The sequence below is a fragment of the Eretmochelys imbricata genome, chromosome 2 (genome assembly GCF_965152235.1).
Source record: "Eretmochelys imbricata isolate rEreImb1 chromosome 2, rEreImb1.hap1, whole genome shotgun sequence".
NCBI lineage: Eukaryota > Metazoa > Chordata > Testudines > Cheloniidae > Eretmochelys > Eretmochelys imbricata.
The window spans coordinates 230,162,215-230,180,658 of NC_135573.1; the positions used below are offsets into that span (position 1 = coordinate 230,162,215).

The 18,444-nt window shown below is 38.3% G+C and overlaps 1 protein-coding gene across 5 annotated transcripts in view; it reads left to right on the top strand.

Moving 5' to 3' along the window:
- Positions 1-18,444, top strand: part of CACNB2 (calcium voltage-gated channel auxiliary subunit beta 2) — a 410,678-nt gene that overhangs the window by 358,020 nt on the left and 34,214 nt on the right. For 2 of the 5 annotated variants that reach the window (XM_077809441.1, XM_077809444.1), the window contains 5 exons: positions 3,290-3,366; positions 8,665-8,798; positions 12,349-12,429; positions 12,790-12,848; positions 15,982-16,091. In XM_077809441.1, coding sequence (XP_077665567.1) covers positions 3,290-3,366; positions 8,665-8,798; positions 12,349-12,429; positions 12,790-12,848; positions 15,982-16,091 — 461 coding nt within the window. Of the gene's footprint in view, positions 1-3,289; positions 3,367-8,664; positions 8,799-8,944; positions 8,965-9,409; positions 9,472-12,348; positions 12,430-12,789; positions 12,849-15,981; positions 16,092-18,444 lie in introns of all 5 variants that reach the window. The other 3 variants (XM_077809443.1, XM_077809445.1, XM_077809442.1) reach the window with 2 other exon arrangements.

Consider the following 18,444-nt stretch of genomic DNA (forward strand, 5'->3'; position numbering starts at 1 on the left):
ATGTAAGTCCTTTGCGCAAATTACAGTGAACATCGATGTGTTCACTTCGGCAGGAGGTGGCTAGATTGTCCTCTAATGGTCAAGTTAGATTTAATTACCTTTCCTGTCTGAGATGGTGGGGGCCAATCCTATGAGTCTGAAAGTTTTGCCATTACCGACCAAGTCTCTGAATTTCATATCTTGATCTCTTTTGTCATGGCTCCTAGAGGGCACAGACTAGTTAGCTAGATAGCTCAGATGAGATTTCTGAATCCCTAGTTTCTCAGGAGGAATCTACCAAAAAGATATACAAATTCAAATGGACCAGTTTTGTGGCTTAGTGTAAAGAGGGGCAAATAAACGCTTTATTTGCTCTACTCAAAAACTGTCTTATCTTCTAACCCCCAGTCTGGGTTAGAGACATCTTCCCTGTGAGAATTCTTAGCTCTGATGTGGGCTTTTCATAAACATGTATAAAGTACATTTGTTTCTGTTCAGACTCTGCTGAATACTGTGCTTGTCACTTAAAACATGACTGTAACCACTTACAGTTTTACTATATCTAGTAAATGTGAATGTTGAGAATGGATTGAGAGCAGCTTATCAGAAAGCCTCTTGCATTTTAGAGTTGTAGCCCCTCCCGCAAAGTGTTCAAACCTCCTCCCTGGTGCTTCCTACTTGGCTTCTCCCCAGTCCTCCGATGGAGTAGGTCCTGGGTTCTTTGTCTGATGCTCAGTGCCTCCACCCAAGATGGCTCCTTACTGTGCCTGAGGGTGTTGTCCCTTGGGAAAACGAATAATGCTGCTGATGACCAAGAAGTATAAAACCCAGTACATAAGAAACAATGAAGTACATCAACCCAAACTCCAGCAATGGAATTCCACACCAAAAAGTAACAGTATTACACAGGGGACTTTATAGGGAGCAGGAAAATACAATCTGAGGAAGGAAAGGGTTAGGGTTAACTAAAAAGTATTCGACACTAACCAACAAATTTTCCACCTCCCAACACTCACAGCTCTCCCCAACCCCCAGCTCCCTCCCTGGCACCTTCCCAGGAAAATGATATGCTGAGAGGTTGAGTCCTGAGGTGTGTGCTACAAAGCTGTGAATGTTGGCCAGCGTAAACAAAATGGGTTCCCTTAAGGTGTCTCCACACCTCGGTGGGGCAGAGTCCTCCTCTCCTGGCTCCTACCAGGCTCGCATGCTGCCTGGCCTGGAGTCCTGTGGAGGTCTCAGCTGGCTCTTTTTAGTTGACACTAGATCGGGGCTCTTCCACGCTGGACACAGTCTCCACAGAGCTGGAACTGCCTGACCCATGCAACTTTCCCACTGCAGTTCAAAAAGACTCCCCTTGTGGGGAATGGGAGGTAATCAGAGATTAGCTGAACTGTTCTGCTTCTTACTTTTGCAGGTCCCAGCCAGGAAAATCACCAAAATCAAGCCTGCTTGGTCCTAAAACTGCACCAAAAAGGGGGAGGAGGGGTGGCTGGCAGGCAGTGTGAGAGTCATGGTGTCATGATGATGGGGGACCTGTGTTTATGACACTGGGTGGGGCATAATTCGGGGGGTGGGGAGCGGGAAGCAGCTCCAGAGTCGAGCGGGATAAAAAACCCAGATGTAACTGCATGAAAACAGTTGCCCAATATCAAAAATAAAAAAGCCCAAAGTCACTTGCTATACACTAGTTTCGCTCACTGTCTCTCTAAGTTAGGCTGGCCCCCTCCCACTGAGTGGCTGAGCAGCCCTAGCTCATCATTTCCCCCATAAACTGCTTGCCCAGATCACACCATGTAAAAGCCTCTGTATTGGCCTCAGCGGGAGTTTCTACTCCAATCCTTCCCTACCCATGACTCCAAGTGTGCCGGGAAATTGTGTCAGAGGGATCTGGCAGCCATTCCAGTTGAAGTCCCTTGGGTAGGATCACCTACAGCTAACAAACTCCACGTGGGGGTTACAGAGGGTCAGGCTCCAGTTGCTGATCCACTTTATGCTACATTTCTAAACGATAAGCTGGTATTGCAGATCAACCCTTCATTCCCAACAAAGGTAATCTTAAAGTTCTATTTTAATCAGTCAGTTATTCTGCAGATATTATTTTCATGTCCATCTTGGAAAAGTTGTTCTCTACAAGCTTTATGCTGGAGAAAACTAAACCCCTAAGAAAATGTAGCCATCTTTTTTCTTTTACATAAACATTTAGGAATTGCCTTGGACCATTAGTCCATCTAATCCAGTATCTTGTCTCTGATGCTATTTACTACCAGGTTCTTCAGAAGAAGATGCAAGAAATCCTATACTAAATATTTATGGCACAAACTGCTAATAGGGGAATGTTCTTCCTAATCTCTGTCAATTAGTGGGGTTGTGCCATGAATCATAAACCAGTTATCCAGTTAGTTGTTCTATTTTTCTAGGTAAATAAAATTTGTTTTTTTAATATTGTTACTGAGTGAATCTAGTTTCTATTTGAGGCAAGTGTTTGTTTTGTTAATAATTAACAAGCTTCCAGAAACATCTCTGGAGATTCTTAGTTTCTGTATAATTGGGATACTATTGTAATTTACACTGTTTTGAAGAAAAGGAACATTTCTTACCTGTAATGCTCTCTCTATCTCTCACCCCCCCCCCCCGCACACACACCCCCCACACACACACCCCTACACACAGCACCTTTCCATCAGAGTTTTTGGATTATGTTGTTTTGATTGTTAGTTTATCTGAACATTTTAAAAAGAAGTGAGAAGTAACAGGTATTGACCATTGGAAAGCCAAAGCAAATACCATAAGAGGTATACATCTGGTGATGAGGCATTTCCATTCAGAACTTTGAGCTGTGGATATTCCAACCTTGCATTTGCCAAAGGTACTAGTTCCACATAGTGATGATCAATTGTTGTGTGTGCTTTTGAAAATAATATTTTTTCTTCCTTGAGAACTACTATCAGCAGTTCTGAGAGAAAGTATATGAAGGCAAAAATTTTAATCTGTATGTCCAATGGATTTACTGAAAAAGTGTTCATATTAAGATCACAATGAAAGTAGGTATATCTTCCTAGTAGATATAACTACCAGCAGAATAAATCATTAGGCATTAAAACTGGACCAATATGGAAACAAATTGACGTGTACAATCCCTCAGTCCCCAAAGTGTGCATACATTTTATTTAAAGTGTAAATTTACACTGAGAGCAGGAATACTGCCTGTCTTTGTTTAGTGACCCATCTGATAGTTTGAAAGAGAGAGAATGAATACATTCTTGATTTACTACTGATAAGACTTTTAACACTGATTTCTTGTGTACTCTAGTAAATCAGGAGGAAATTCATCATCCAGTTTGGGTGACATAGTACCTAGTTCCAGAAAATCAACGCCTCCATCATCTGGTAAGTAGGTCACTAGCCTTTAGACAACCTGTTTATAGAATTGTGTTTAGTCATTTAAGATTTACACTACTTTGTGTTATACTTTTTAAACTGAGTTGGAGAAAGGGTCTTCCTAACTTTTAGTCTCCTGTAGCACAGTGGCAGGTGGTTGTCACGTGAGACTGGTTTGCGTCTGTGCTGGAGATGAGGGAATTGGACAAATTCGTTCTTGCCTCTGCCTGGCTAGTTCATGCAGTGATATGGTTGTTATCAAATCTGTTCAACTGCTGTCTTGATTTCACTATGACGTTATGTTATAAAATCATGGGGGATGTGTGTGTGTGGGGGGGGGGGGGGATTAGGCTGGAAAAATAAGGTGAAATTAAACCTTTCCAGAACTTGTGCCCTTCTAAAGTTGTGTGATTTGTCAGCTGTTGCTGTTTTATACTAGGACAGTCAAAGTTTTCTCCTGAGCAATTCCTGATGTGTGAGGATAATCTTCTAGTACCGGTAAGAAGAAGGTGCTGAGATGAATCAGGAATATCTTATCCTACAAACACACCACAAACTACATAATTTTATAACATCAGGAGCTTTTATTTGCACAATTTTGATAGGTTTTACAAAGCAGATCATGACTCAATTCTTGTAGATTTGTTTTACTTTCTTGATGCAGAATTCTTTTTAATAAATGCTTCTTTGCATTTAGAGCACCAACAGACACTTTTGAACTTAGTTTAGGTTATGATCAAGTGGCATTAAGCAATTGCACTTATGAGTTTCACCAGCATGCTAAGAATAGCTAGTTTAATTAAAAGAAACTGGGACATGACCGGTTATCTTGAACAGAATCCTAACGAGTTTGTGTGCAAAAAGAAAGAAAAAGAAAGAAAGAAAGAAAGAAAGAAAGAAAGAGAATTTGGGAGTTTTCATTGTTATGTCAGTTGGTTGAAAAGAAATATTTCTTTTATATTCAAATACCTAAACTTCCTAAAATATTTTTGTATAATTTTAACTACTAAATTAAGAGATAGAAGTGTATTAAAGCCCTAGCACTGTGTTAAGGGATACTGTGTTGCTGGATGTTTTATCTTTTGGATGAGTGAAAAAACAGAGGTACATAGTACTTGCAGTCAATAAGAACCTCATGTCACTCTTTAGTCTTGTCTACACAAGCAAAAAGAGTTTGTTTTCCAATCAAGTTAGCTTCGATGGCGCCTAGGCTACAATACAACCAGCTAAAATGATCAAATTATGAAATAAGATAATTTGATTGAAAAACACACTTTTCTTGCCTGTGTAGACATGGCTTTGTAATAGTAGTAGTGTTAAGCCTGATGTTTTAGCTAATTTCACTTCAGTTCCCTACTTTAACATTTCAACTGAAAAAGTTGTTCTTCATGCCAAATTCAACAGAGTATTTAAGTACATACTTAGGTGCTTTGTTGTATGAGGACCCTAAACTATATTGATGTGCACTGTTAAGGCTTCCACTTTCCACCCAGAGCATTTTGTTGGTAGGCAGTGTGATCTGTGTATAGTTTTATAGCACTTGGGCTTTGTCTGTAGTGATTAGTGATATTTCAGGATGAAACACTTTCTATACTACAAATATTTGTACAGCAGATCAGCAAATATATTTCCATTTATTTGAAATATCTCATTTAATGATCACAGAATGTTTTACGGAATTTGGTGGTAAGAGAACTGAAAATGAAGCCAGAAAATTGAATTATTATTTGAGATATAATTTGAGACAGAGATGAGCTAACCTGGTTATCAAAAACGTAAACGGGTGTGTGGAGGAGCCCCAACTTAGCTGGTATTTTCCTCCATCCTGAGCCTATTGAGCACATGGTCCCTGCCCCTGTATTTAAGCATTTCTTTAAACAGAGCTTTTAGGAAGCAGTATTTCCAAGAGTTTAATTTTACTGTGCTTGACTCCTCCATATTGAGGCTTGGGGAAAATAGTCATGAATAGTGAATAGCTGCTTGCTGGTATATCTTAATATTTTGATTTTTGCATATTTTTGTCTAAAATATACTGACAGGGGAACTTATGCGTGAGTTAGGCATGGCAGTGGACAATGCATACCACCCCATTCCACTCTCGTAACGCACCTCCAACACTCCTGCTATTCTGTTGCTGGTCGTTCTGCTTGGGAGAAATTGACAACTGTACCAAAATATGGACTAATTCCATGATGTGCAGAAATGAGAACTAGGATGAGTTAATTTCACTTTTGAAAAAAAACCAGTATGTTACCAGGCTGACTAGTTTAAACCTGCAGTGCAAAAAACAAATGCCAAACAAAATGAACAAATACTGAAAAATGAGATACTTTATCTTTCTGGACCAGTCTGATCAGTCCATGAAAGCCTCATAGCCTACATAATAAATGTGATGGCAACTTAGTATGATGACCAAACAAAAAGACCCAAAATCACAATGATGATCAAGTACATTAGAACAACAATAATAACTGCTATTGAAGAAGGGGGACTAACATGAAGATCAAAGAAGAAAAATGAAAGCAAAGAACACAACCTTAAAATGACAAATGCAAAAACCAACAAGCTAATTTTCTTATGTACAATTTGTCAGATTAAAAAAAAACAAATTATTTTGCAAAAATGAAAAAGACTTTTGAGGGGAGGGGAGTTTTTAGCTTGAAATATTTCATCCATCTCTGGTAATACCCTTGCTTTTCCTGAAGAGTCTTGGAACGTCAAAGCCTGTATGTTGTTTGAGATGGCCATTGCATTTACTTATGCATTAAGGAGTATATTTTACTACTTAGTCAATGGCTTTTCAGTTACTATAGATGCCTTGTATTATAGAAAAATTCATCTTAATTCTCTTTGAAAAGGTGTCTTTATCGGAGTGGTGTAGTGATTTAGTTAAACATACTCAGAATAATTTGCATAGGAATGGGTGTAGCAACTGGTGGTATCTTCTTTCCTCCCTCTGCTCAAGACTAGGCTCTGGGCAGTTCCACAGCCACAGATCTGTGGTTCGTCCCCCGTTTGGCTTCCTGCTCTATAGTGTTGTGGTGAATGCTATTTAAACTCTCTTGTTCGGCGTTTATTACACTTTTTTTATTGTTTCAAGTTTTGTTTCTTACTGTATTTTTGGATGTATTTATTTATTTTGGTCTGTGGTGAGTTAAGAGCTGTCTGGTGCACTGAGACCCAGATACCAGAGGGTGCAGAGCTGGAAAGTGCAGAAGCTCAAGATTTGTCATCTGGGCGTCCAACCCATGCCACAGCACTTGAACCAGTTAATCAAAATATCTCCTGTAGCAAATATGTTCGTAGTAACACAGGAACTGAGAGATAATTGCCCTTGTTTCTACTGAGTTACTCCATTTTATTCTTATTGATCTTTATACTATGTAGCACACTGATTGTATTATACAGCTAATAATTGCTGTTTATAATTTGGGAGGGAAAATTTTGGAGGAAAACGTTGGGTTTTTCTGTGGCTGTTATAGGGGAATCAAAGTGATGTCAGAATGAAAATCTGGCCAAATGATCTTCTGGGGAGGCCATGTTTAAAGTATCTATTCAGGAAGTTGTACCTCAATAAGACTCTTGGAGATTATTGCGTGAGAACTATACATGCTCAGGGAAGTAGTTCCATGCTTGGGTGTCCCTCTGAATGACAGAAGGTGGGACTGGACAACAGGGGATGGATTACTCAGTAATTGCCCTATTCTGAAGCACCTGTCAGAAGATGGGATACTGGGCTACCTGGACAAGGAGAAAATGTGTGCTACTCAAACAGAAGAGATGACTGGCCCAAGTAACTCTTAAATCAGAAGCTGCACATAGACTGGCTGATCCAGCTGTTTACCGGTCACATAACTTGGTGGCTAGTACTGCTGCATGGATCAGTGCTGTTCCACCCACAAAACAGCAGCATGGAGATCACCTAGGTAGATTTATAATCACGGTGATTATTTATGGTTTTAGCTAAAGTCTACACTTCTTCTACCACTAATGGACCTTGTAGGCCTTGAATTAATTCAATTCAGCGTACTGCCTTATACAAGTGTTTCCGAAGGTTGTTTGTTTGTTTTTGTTTGTTTGTTTTAGAGAGAGACAGAATCTCGAGGTATCTGTCAGAGGGTAGGTAAGATCTTCCCAGGACATGGATACACAATTTTTGTGGATTAATTCCCTGTGTCCATTTGTCAGCAGTGGAGGGTGCTCATTGGAGACAAGTTTAACACAATACCCAAGGTTATGGTAGACTGCTCTATGTGAGGGTGCCTAAAAAAGTCTAGGATACTTTGTTGCAGATATAGCTAGCAGACCTCTGTTGGCCATACATTGATGAGAGCTCAGTTTTTCATTCTCCTTTGCATTCTAGAAACCATTTAGCACTGAGTCCATTAATGTTTTTATTGTTTACATTGTCACGAATCACTAACTTGCTGTAGGATGCACCATATATTTATGCTGCCACCTCTGTCTGATGCATATGATTTCCTTTTGGAGAAGGGGGTGGAGTAGCAATGGTTTATTGTTGCCACTTCCATCTTGCCCTCCCCACTTCCTCACTTGATCTTTTCAGCAGAATTCAGCATGTCTCCATGATAACTAGGCTAAGTTTTCTTTCTTCCCCTTGCCATTCATTTAAGTGTTCATTAACATTAGATGTGTTTTATTATTTCTAATGAATGTATCTTGTGCCTACTGTACATTTTTTATTTAAATAATGTGATTTTAAAAGGTAGTGCCAATTATATTCTGCACTTAGATAATTGTGTGTAACTGAGTATCTGAGGCAGATTTTGACTCATGGAATTAAAAACTTCAGACAGAAAAATGTTCTGTGTTTCGTATCCTAAGTACATAATACTAAAATCTTAATTCAAGATAGCACATTTTGAACTAGAATTCTGTAAAATAAATATATAAATAAATAATCTAGATACTGTAGGTCAAATTCTGTTCTTTTACACTGATGTAAATACAGAGTAACTCCACTGAAGAACTCCAAATTTGTTTCAACATTACAAAGAACAGAACTTGACCATTTATCAGTTTTGTGAGAGTAGACCTGTGGATGTCTGACTTAATTCTGGAAAAGGGAATTTGAAGAAAATGTTACAGTAGTTGTTACAGATATTGCCTTGTGTGTTTTCTAATCCTAATGTTTTGCACCTTTAAATTTTTCCCTTTAAGTTTTTACTGTGTTCTGTAGTCATGGTTGATTTTTTACTTCAGGTAGTTTAATTTTCTTTTTTTCTTTTTAACCTATTTCTCCTCTCCCTACCATCTGATAATTTTGAATTGTTTGTCTGTATATAGCTATAGACATAGATGCCACTGGCTTAGATGCAGAAGAAAATGATATTCCAGCAAACCATCGCTCCCCCAAACCCAGTGCAAACAGTGTAACATCACCCCACTCCAAAGAGAAAAGAATGCCCTTCTTTAAGAAGGTAACACCAACTTCCAAGCTCCTATCTGTCCACCTGCTCACCTGCACTGCGTCACATTTCTAGTCCTGTTAACTGTCTGCGTCCTTTGACAAGTCAATAACATGCATGCTTTTGTTATTCTTTGTTTCTTTTCCATGCTGCTGTAGCTAAGCAGAAGCAGAAATCGGTAAGTTTACATTGACATGAGCTTTGTTTATCCTGCCACTGGCATCATTAGCATTATTACCCATAATCTATACAAGACAATCATTTTAGAACTAAGGAAGAAACAGATCAACTGATGATTGATTCCATACATTAAAACAAACATGCTAGGTACAGTCTGTGACTCAGTGAAACACTATTACAGTACTTATCCTTTTTGATGGAATAATAGGCACAATGGGAATTTCTTTAAACATTCAAGGAAGTAAAACATTGACAACTCCATATAATGCACCTTTCTGGTGCATGCTTATTCTATCTGTCTGTCTCTTTTTTTCAAGCTTTTTAACTTACAATTCAGTCTATTAAAACTATTATTAAAATCTAATCAAATACTCAACTTGTACTTACAAAAAAAACCCCTTCAATTTTAAATTTAGTCAGTATTTAAACTTCTAATCCACTAGGTGCAAAATCTGCAGATGAGCAAGACCAGTGGAAAACTGCAGACTTGTTTTGGCGGTCTACTGTGAGTTTTTCCTATTGTCATATATAAATTCTCTCCCAATGTTCTTACCTTCTCCTCATCAATCGGATTGTAGCATCTTAACTATTCAAAATGGGACTGGTGGTCCTCTCTAGATCCAGTGCCTGTCCAAAAACTGGCCAACAAAGGTGCTACTGACTTATGCTGTTGGCATCCCTTGACTGGGACTCTAAGATGTGCTTATGATGCTGCTTGGATACGTTGTTTATCAGCAAAATATTTAGCAGCTACGATACTAGGCTAGCTACTATAATTCTACTTTCTTTTTAATCCTCAATTTTTTCTTAACGTCTCTTCCTTGGTTTTTAATTACAATCCTCTATGAATAGGTAACACTGTCATACTGCTTATAAGCACTGCCAATATGCAGTGTTGCCAATTCTGTGGATGCATCCAAGCTTAGTGGTGCAAAAATTCCTCCTCTATCTTCCCTTTTATGTTTCTTCAAAAAATAGTATTCTTCTCCCCCATCAAAAGGTCCTTTTGCTTGCTTCAGTGAATAATTTTCTTAAATAACATGGCTGATATTCTCAGTCCATTATAGAATGCCTGGAATGGAATGGGAGTTTCTTGTGTTCTGAATGATATTTTAATTAATCATAGTTGTAGCTATCAAAAATGCAAATAGTATGCAAAATTAAGACATCTGAATCTCTTTCTTGGCTTCTGTCAATGTAAGCCTCTCCACAAGGCTTAACCTTTGTCTCTAGAAGGACCTGTTAAGGGATGAGATTCTATATGCTTATTTATTCTTTGGCTTCTCTGATTAGAATCTCAGAATCATTTCCAGCTGTGGTGGGTATTTTCTGTAACATGTGGACAGTTGTCTATTAAAAACTGGATGGACACCCCCAACTAGTTTCAGACAGTAAAAATCACTTAACCATCCAATGGTAAAATCTCTGCCAACACCAGTCTGGGACAGATTTCAACCAGAGACCTAGAGGGGAAAATTTCTGTAGCTTGTTCCCTGATATTGTAAGGGATTGATCCCCCAAACTCTTTATTAATTTTAATAACTGATGCTTTCATCAAATAATTTTGTATAGTTTTTTCACTAATTTTCTGCTGACAAAAGTTAATTTTAGCTGGTAAAGGCAAAAATAAACTGCGTTGCTGCAATATAGATTTTAAACACCAGCATTCCATCAAAGAAGGTAATTTCTGTATCTTCCCTAATTTTCAGGTAGCTTGTTGAGTAATAGCATCAGTGTTTAAGCTTTTGTGGATAGTCAGCCACCTTATAAGAAAGCTCTACTGCATTTTAACCTCGACCTCATAAACCTTTACAGATCTATTATGGATTTTTCTTAGGGATTGTCACTGTAATGCATGCATCAGATTATTTACATTCCTAGTAACAAAAGTTGAAAGGGTATATTTTCATAATTACACAACATAGTTACGGGGCTTTTCTTCAGAACATCTTAAGTAAGATCCTGCACTGTGTAAATAAGTTTTCTTCACATGCTTATGATGCCTTGGGCACTGATATTCATTCTTCTTATGTTACCAATTATGTGGTGAACCTAGATGTAACGAAACAAAACAAAAAAAGATTCAGCCACAAGCCACAAGATTGTTTTCCATGTTTTAGACTGCTTTAGTCTGCTGCTTGTGTGGCATTTTGTGCTGTTGCTGTATTAATGTTTGTCTCTATTTTTTGTGTTTGAAAAGGTTTTTAACTGTTTTTTTATGTGATTAACCTTGGGACATGTTGAGTCCTGAAATAATTAACAATGACAATATCCCATGGTGGTGACTGATGTATTTGTACTATGTAGGCCTTTGAAAAATAGATCTGGCATACTTCCTTTTAAACTTTTTCCAGGTTGGTGGATTTGAAACATGTTTTTTTTTTTCCCCTAAAACAAACAAAAAGCAGCCAAAACTTTATTTTTAAAGTTGCCTGATAAGCCAGTTTTGGTAGTCTTGGGGATGTCTTGTGCAAACAGTTTAGTTCAAAACTGTTTGATTCCTATTCTTTACCATGAATATTAATTTATATGATTTTGGCAGTCTTCTGACAGATGCATTATTTATACCAATATATCTTAAAGAAAATTTATTCAAACATTCATAAATTGTGCATGATACATCAGTAAGTAGCTTATTAAATAGTATGTAACTAACATAACCCCTTTCCTTGAGAGCTTCTTATAGAAGGAGCATTGCTGTTCTCAGCTGTGTTTATTTAAACTTTCTGTAAATACTAACACGACCAGTCGTTACTGTGATTTCATATGCCAATGATGGTAATACATATTTTAGAATTTGTGGGTGTGACTATGGAAGTTAGAATATAAGCACTTCCATGGGAATTTACAGTGATGTCACTGTGGTTTATTAAGCAGGAGACTGATATATATGAAAGAAGGGCTAGGCAATCCTTCTCCCCTTTTTTTGTTTGGTTTGGTTTGGTTTGGTTTGGTTTTGGTTTTCTTCCTTCCTGTAGTGATAATAGCTTTATTAGATTTTATAATGGACTTAATAGGGTTTTGAGAAGAACCTTCTGTCCTTACTCAGATGTCACAGCCCTACTGTTGGTCATGCAAAGTAACTTTCAGAAACAGCACATACCATTAACCACTCAGATTGTGTGTGGCTCTTTCTAAAAGGGCCAGTTCCCAATGAAATAGGGAGAGAGGGAAGGGGTACAAATGTAAGCTTTTTCAACAAAAATCCTCAAACTACACTTCTTGTACTGCATGTCTCTTTGCAGGAAGAAGCAATGAAAAATCAGTGAATCACCAAGTCTCCCTTTGGTGACACTGCTGGAAATTCAGAGTTACTTATATTGTAAATTAATACCATTCTCTGTGCATGCTGAGATTCTTAAAGTGTTTTCCATTTATGCAGACAGAGCACATCCCTCCCTATGATGTAGTGCCTTCTATGCGACCAGTAGTTTTAGTGGGGCCTTCCTTGAAGGGATATGAGGTAAGTGATTGTCAGTGACTATTTTCAGGATGTAAAAAAGACGGTCTGTCTTTATTTTCCGATTTCAGATTAAGAGGGAATGATGTTGAACAGAATCAATTAATGCCACGGGAAGCTCAGGCAAAAATATGAGAGACTATGGGATAAATGCTTTCTTATTTTATATTTTTGCTTATCAGAATTCAGACAAGGGAAGTTAAAGTATTCAGATTGTAAATGTGCTTTTCACACCATGCCACCAGGAGTCACAAGTTTTTAGTAATCTTTAGAACACGAATTAACCAATTTTTCTAAGTCATTAATGCCACGTAGTATTTATTTCATATGCAGAGTTTTAATTTGTTGCTTATTTGCTTTTAGGTGACAGATATGATGCAAAAAGCATTATTTGATTTTTTAAAACACAGATTTGAAGGGCGGTAAGTATTATGGAATCTCTATTTACTTGAATATAGTTCTTATTTTGAAATTAACGGGTCCCTGAGAAATAACATTCTAACCAGGACACAAATGGAAAAAAAATTTGATAATAGGGTGCAATTAATGTTAGAGCACCTCTTGTATGCAGTAACTTGTGGTAGGGAATGAAAGCTTCATGAGCAGAGAGCATTGTTGCTGTATGGGGATGGGAAAAGTCCAAGAGACACACATGCATATTATTGAAAGTAAGGTGAAGATGGCGGTTTGTGGCCAAAGGTGGCAACTGAAATCCAAGTGGCTAACCACTTGCCCAAAGTTTTACATGCGTGGTAAAGACATGAACTGAAAAAAATTCTCTTTGTTTAAATTAAACATTGTTTAGTTTAAATTACATGAGTGATACCTTCTCTCCTGGAGAGAAATGTTTGTATAGCCAGTAGCACAAGGGGGTCCTGATTCTGATTGGGGCCTCAAGGCACCAGTGTAATACAAGGATTAAATAACAATTCACTTCTTGTAGCAGTGAGACATACTGTTCTTTGAATGTTAAGCATCCAGTGTTCAGTGAAGTTAACTGGAATATTGACTTGATTAGTTGTTGAGTCAGACTCCAAATGAATATATATAGCAAGGCACCTGCCTTCTGAACAGTGGAAGAAATAAAGTGGAAGAAACCAGAAGAGAGGCATGTTTGTATTCTTTGATGAATGCTTTAGCTCAGGGGTGGGCATACTTTTTGGCCCAAGGGCCACATCTGGGTGGGGAAATTGAATGCAGGGCCATGAATGTAGGGCTGGGGCAGGGGGTTGGAGTGTGGGAGGGAGTGCGGGGTGTGGTGTGCAGGAAGGGGCTCAGGGCAAGGGGTTGGGGCAGAGGAGGGGAGTGGGGACTACAAGGGTGCTCAGGGAAGGAGGTTAGGGTGCAGGAGGCCAATGGCCAATGTGGGTACCTCCCCCGGCCAATGGGAGGTTCGGGGGAAGTACCCACAGGCAAGAGCAGAGCACGGAGCCCTCTGCCCCCCCTTCCCACGGGGCTGCAGAGACGTGGTGCTGGCTGCTTCCCGGACCAGAGTGGGGCCCGCAGCACAGGTGGCAATCCCACGGTCCAGATCCAAAGCCCTGAGGGGCCAGATCCGGCCCACAGGCCGTAGTTTGCCCATCCCTGCTTTAGCTGAACAGAGGTTGAAGTAAAAATGTGCCGTCTCTCCAAGTGCTGCCAAATTGTCTGGAGAAAACTTGACATTTTCAATTAAGAGCTTCGGCTTTGTGAGATGCTGGACAATACAGAAAATTGTAATCATACTGTCTTCTAGGATCAGTCATCTGGCATACCATAGTAGTCATCCTTTATAGTAGTGAAGTCATCAAATAATGGATATGTATCGTTCAGAAATTGTAGTGACAAAATTTTAAGTATTGCAAGTAGAAACAAGAGTTGGAACATCTTTCCTTTTTTGCTAAGTTCCTTGTTCTGTAAGTTTTTTGAGAACAGAGTCTTCATGGTGTGATACATTAAAAAAATCATCATGGATGAAACAAGATGTTTTAAAATAATATAGAAATCTGACTTTATTCACTGTTGAATAATTACACCTGGGAAACAAAAGGGACAGTTTATTCTCTATAGCACATAGGAAGGAAACTGACAAACACGTAAAATTGAAAACTTGTTTTGCAAAATATAAAAATTTAACTTTTAGCAAATGGATATAACAAATCTAGTAGTGCAAAGTAGATTTATGTTTTCCATAACTACTTGGAATAATCTGTACAATGTTATGCCAAGAATCATGGCATTTGGCTTTGCTTTTAGCTGTTAAGCAGACCATGGATATGTTTTTAAAATGTCTCTAATTTGTACTGTAAAAATAATTCTGTTTTCATGTATAAACTCTGGTTCGCTGCATTTGATAGTTCAGGATTTTACACAGATACATACACATATCAGAGTAAATAGAGCTATTTGGTGAGATTTTAACTTAACTGCATATGACTTATCCTCCAAGGGAATATGCCTTTTAGTTCTTAGCAAAATCATTTCCTCCCTCTTAAATGGCAAATAGAAGTATAAATGGGAGGACGGGGGAGAAGAAGAAATGGGATCAGCCTGATTTCAATCTCATCTTTGGAAGAATGTGACCTCTGTGTAGTCCTGGATAGTCCAGAAAGTTTGAAGGTGGAACCAAGCCAAAGGATGTAAGTTGACTGTAGAAACCAGAAGAAGCTGAGCTGTTTTCATAGGAAAAAGAAAATACAAAAGGTTATGTAGCAGGTCACTGTGACCAACTAGAAGTAATCATTTCTAATTGGATCAGCCTCACTCACAGTCCCAAAATGGAGTCTGCCAGGGACTCAGCCCATGGTTTTCATTGGCTTTTCTACCCATACTTTAATTTCTCTACAGTTAGATCATTTGAAATTTGATAGTGTATTGCGGAATCTGTTGTGACAGTGAAATGTAAAGCTTGCTCCCTGTTACAAACTTACCCAAGAAAACTGAACCATTTGATATAAAAATCACAGCCAGGGCTGCAGCATACACTAGTCTAGGTACTTAGTCTTCTTATCACTTCTGTAACTGTATAGATATTGCTATTTATGTTACACATGAGGATCAATATTCCAAACAAAGATTAGGGAAAATGTTTTCTATGTGGCAGATTTTACGTTCCCATGGAGATACCTGTAGGAGGGAGCTTGAGAGGGCACAAAACTCTGCAAAGGTTATCTTGCTGTATTTCTTTCTAGCCATCTCATCTTGGAGTGTGGAGAAAGCATGAGGTGTAACCTGCTAACTGTGTAAATCCTAAGAGCCCAAGGGAAAGACAACTATATGTTTCACAAAATTCTGGTTCCCACTACCTTGGCAGTGTGGCTCCTGTAGATGGTGACCAGGCTGCCATTAGGTGTGCAATCATACTGTGCAAACAAAGAAAGGGATACAGGTGCAGCACTTCCATCAGTACTACTTGAAGCAGTATTAATTAAGGTTTAGATAATCCACTCTTTTATCTACTCCTTACCTCTCCTCTCCTTCTGGTCCTCGCTACCTTTTAATATTAATTGTCTGACTTTTGTTCCCACTTTCCTGCATGATGAGTAACATACAGGTTTTTGTTTGTTTGTTTTACAGTATATCAATCACACGGGTCACAGCAGACATCTCGCTTGCCAAACGCTCCGTATTAAATAACCCTAGTAAGCATGCGATAATAGAACGGTCCAACACAAGATCAAGCTTAGGTAAGTAGTGTATCTAGTGATAATAACCAGAGATTGGCACTATAGTACAGTACTCCCAGTTCATGTCTATAACAAAAATCATCTACCTTCTCTGCTGTGACAGGAGCACTGTTCACAATAATTCCAGTCATAAAGCCAACAAATCAGAGGTCCTAGAAATGTGAAGTCATTTCTGAGAGCACTGCCTGAAAAAATACTTACTGGTACTGGGCTATCCTTCTCCCACTGGGATTAATGTTAGTTTTGGTACTGGCCTCATTGGGAGTAAGAACTAGCCCATAATGCAGATAAAATGTGGGGATATCCCTTTGGATAAGTAAAGATGCAGTTTCACAATACCAGCATTAGGTGGGTTCTTCAATAATATGAGTATATATTACAGGTATCCCAGCAAAAATCAGACTCTTTTACTAACCTTGAAGTTTTCCTTTTCAATATTGAATACTCTTGGATCTGAGCAACTTAATTAAAATTAAATGCAGAAAAAGTACATTTTTGTATTGTTATGGCTGACATAAAAACTGAAATAGCCATAATTCATATTCAGCCAGATTCTCAGCATGCCAATTGGTGTATCTCCTTTGACTTTAACTTCACCGATATACACTAGCTTGGGATCTGGCCCATTGCACTTCTATATGTAGTGAGGCTAAGATGGAAGATCAGCCTTAAGTCTCACTTTCTTGATTTTGACTTGTTTGTGTCACAACTTTAATTATATTTACAATAAATCTAGTTTATTGTATTTATTTTCTGAAAAACTTAAATCAAGATTAAGATCTCCTCTAGGAATTATCTGGGAAAGTTCTATGGCCTGTGTTATAGAGAAGGGTAGATTAGATGATCATGATGGTCCCTTCTGTCCCTGGAATCTATGAAACTGTGCATAGACAATAGAAAATGTCTTAGTTATTAGAGACTAGAATGGCTTTTGAAACTGTTCTGGTGTTTTTGGTGAATATACTTTTAATAATCAGTTTTGTAAACAAAGAGTCTGAATAAATATGCATTTTGCTGGTTATCTTAACATTTATAGTTGTGTAGCAGTTGGACTTTTTAGAATATATTCCTGTAACTAAGAAATGGCTACATGAATTGCTTGAAAATTTGCTTTTGAAAACCCATCCTTTGAGATCTTGGATGGCAAGTAGAGCTGGGTGTATAGTAAGAAAACTTATTTACACAACATTGTGATGATTTCTAAATAAATTTCATTTTGACTGTGTTCACATGCCTTCTTATTTGCTTTGTGCAAAGTGTTGTTCGTGTGAACATTCCTGTGATGGAATTTCAGGCCTGTGGCTAAAATTGCTTTTATCATTTAATGAAAAGATGAAGTTAAATTTGTTTGGAGCCAAAGTGAAAGTTGATTATATAGATTAGGTCATCCAATCATGGAACACAAATAGTTCATGGTGATTGGTTGAACAACGTGAATATCATAGAATTAATATCTAATACTTGAAGAATAATCAGTAGGCAAAAGAGTACCAAGTTGAATAGGCTAAAATGTGTTTGAACATGTGAAATTCTTTGATGGATATTTTACTAAGTGAAAATCTGTAAAAAATTCAGTCTATTTATTAAGAGGAAAAGGGATAAATTTGCTGAATAAATAGTTCATAGTGAATTGTTCACCCAGCTCTAATGACAGACTTCAGCGTGTAGCACCTCAGCATCTCTTCTTTCTACTCACTGTGGAAGTGCTGACATAATCTCAGTTGCAGTAACACAAATGGGTGTGTGTGTGTGTGTGTGTGTTTGTTATATAGGCTGGGCTGGTAGCTCCATCTATTATTAAGGTTCCCTATCACTTCTAAGTTGTATCCAGTTGCTTATAACTTTGCCAAACTTTAACCATTTGGGATGAAATTTTCCATTCAGGGTATCTGCTTCAGGCTGAATTTCAGTCAAAACAGTTCAGCTGTTTCCAAGAATGAAGCTAGGGAAAGATAAATTTTTCTTCCCTCTTAAAATTTTTTTTTGGCAACCTTTCCTTTGAAATGCTCTCGAGTCCCATGCCTTGGAGCAGGATTTTGAAATTTGACAGAGAGGGCCTTTGTGTCAGGGATGTTCCTTTTGCCATTCCTTGCAAAATCTGCCCAAATTTGGCCAAGTTATAAACCTGCGAAAAATCACAGTTCATACATGCTAAATAAAGACTTACTAGAACTTTGCAGCTAAATTCCACAAAGATTGCCAGAACCCAGTATGCTCCATCCCAGGGCTAAGCAGGACATTCCCTGTAATTGCAGCTCTGAGTTGCTGCAGGCCAGGCCAGATCTGGACACTGGAACTGAGTTGGGAACATGAGGAGTCTGTCTCTCATGTACTCGCAGTACTGGGCCCAGGC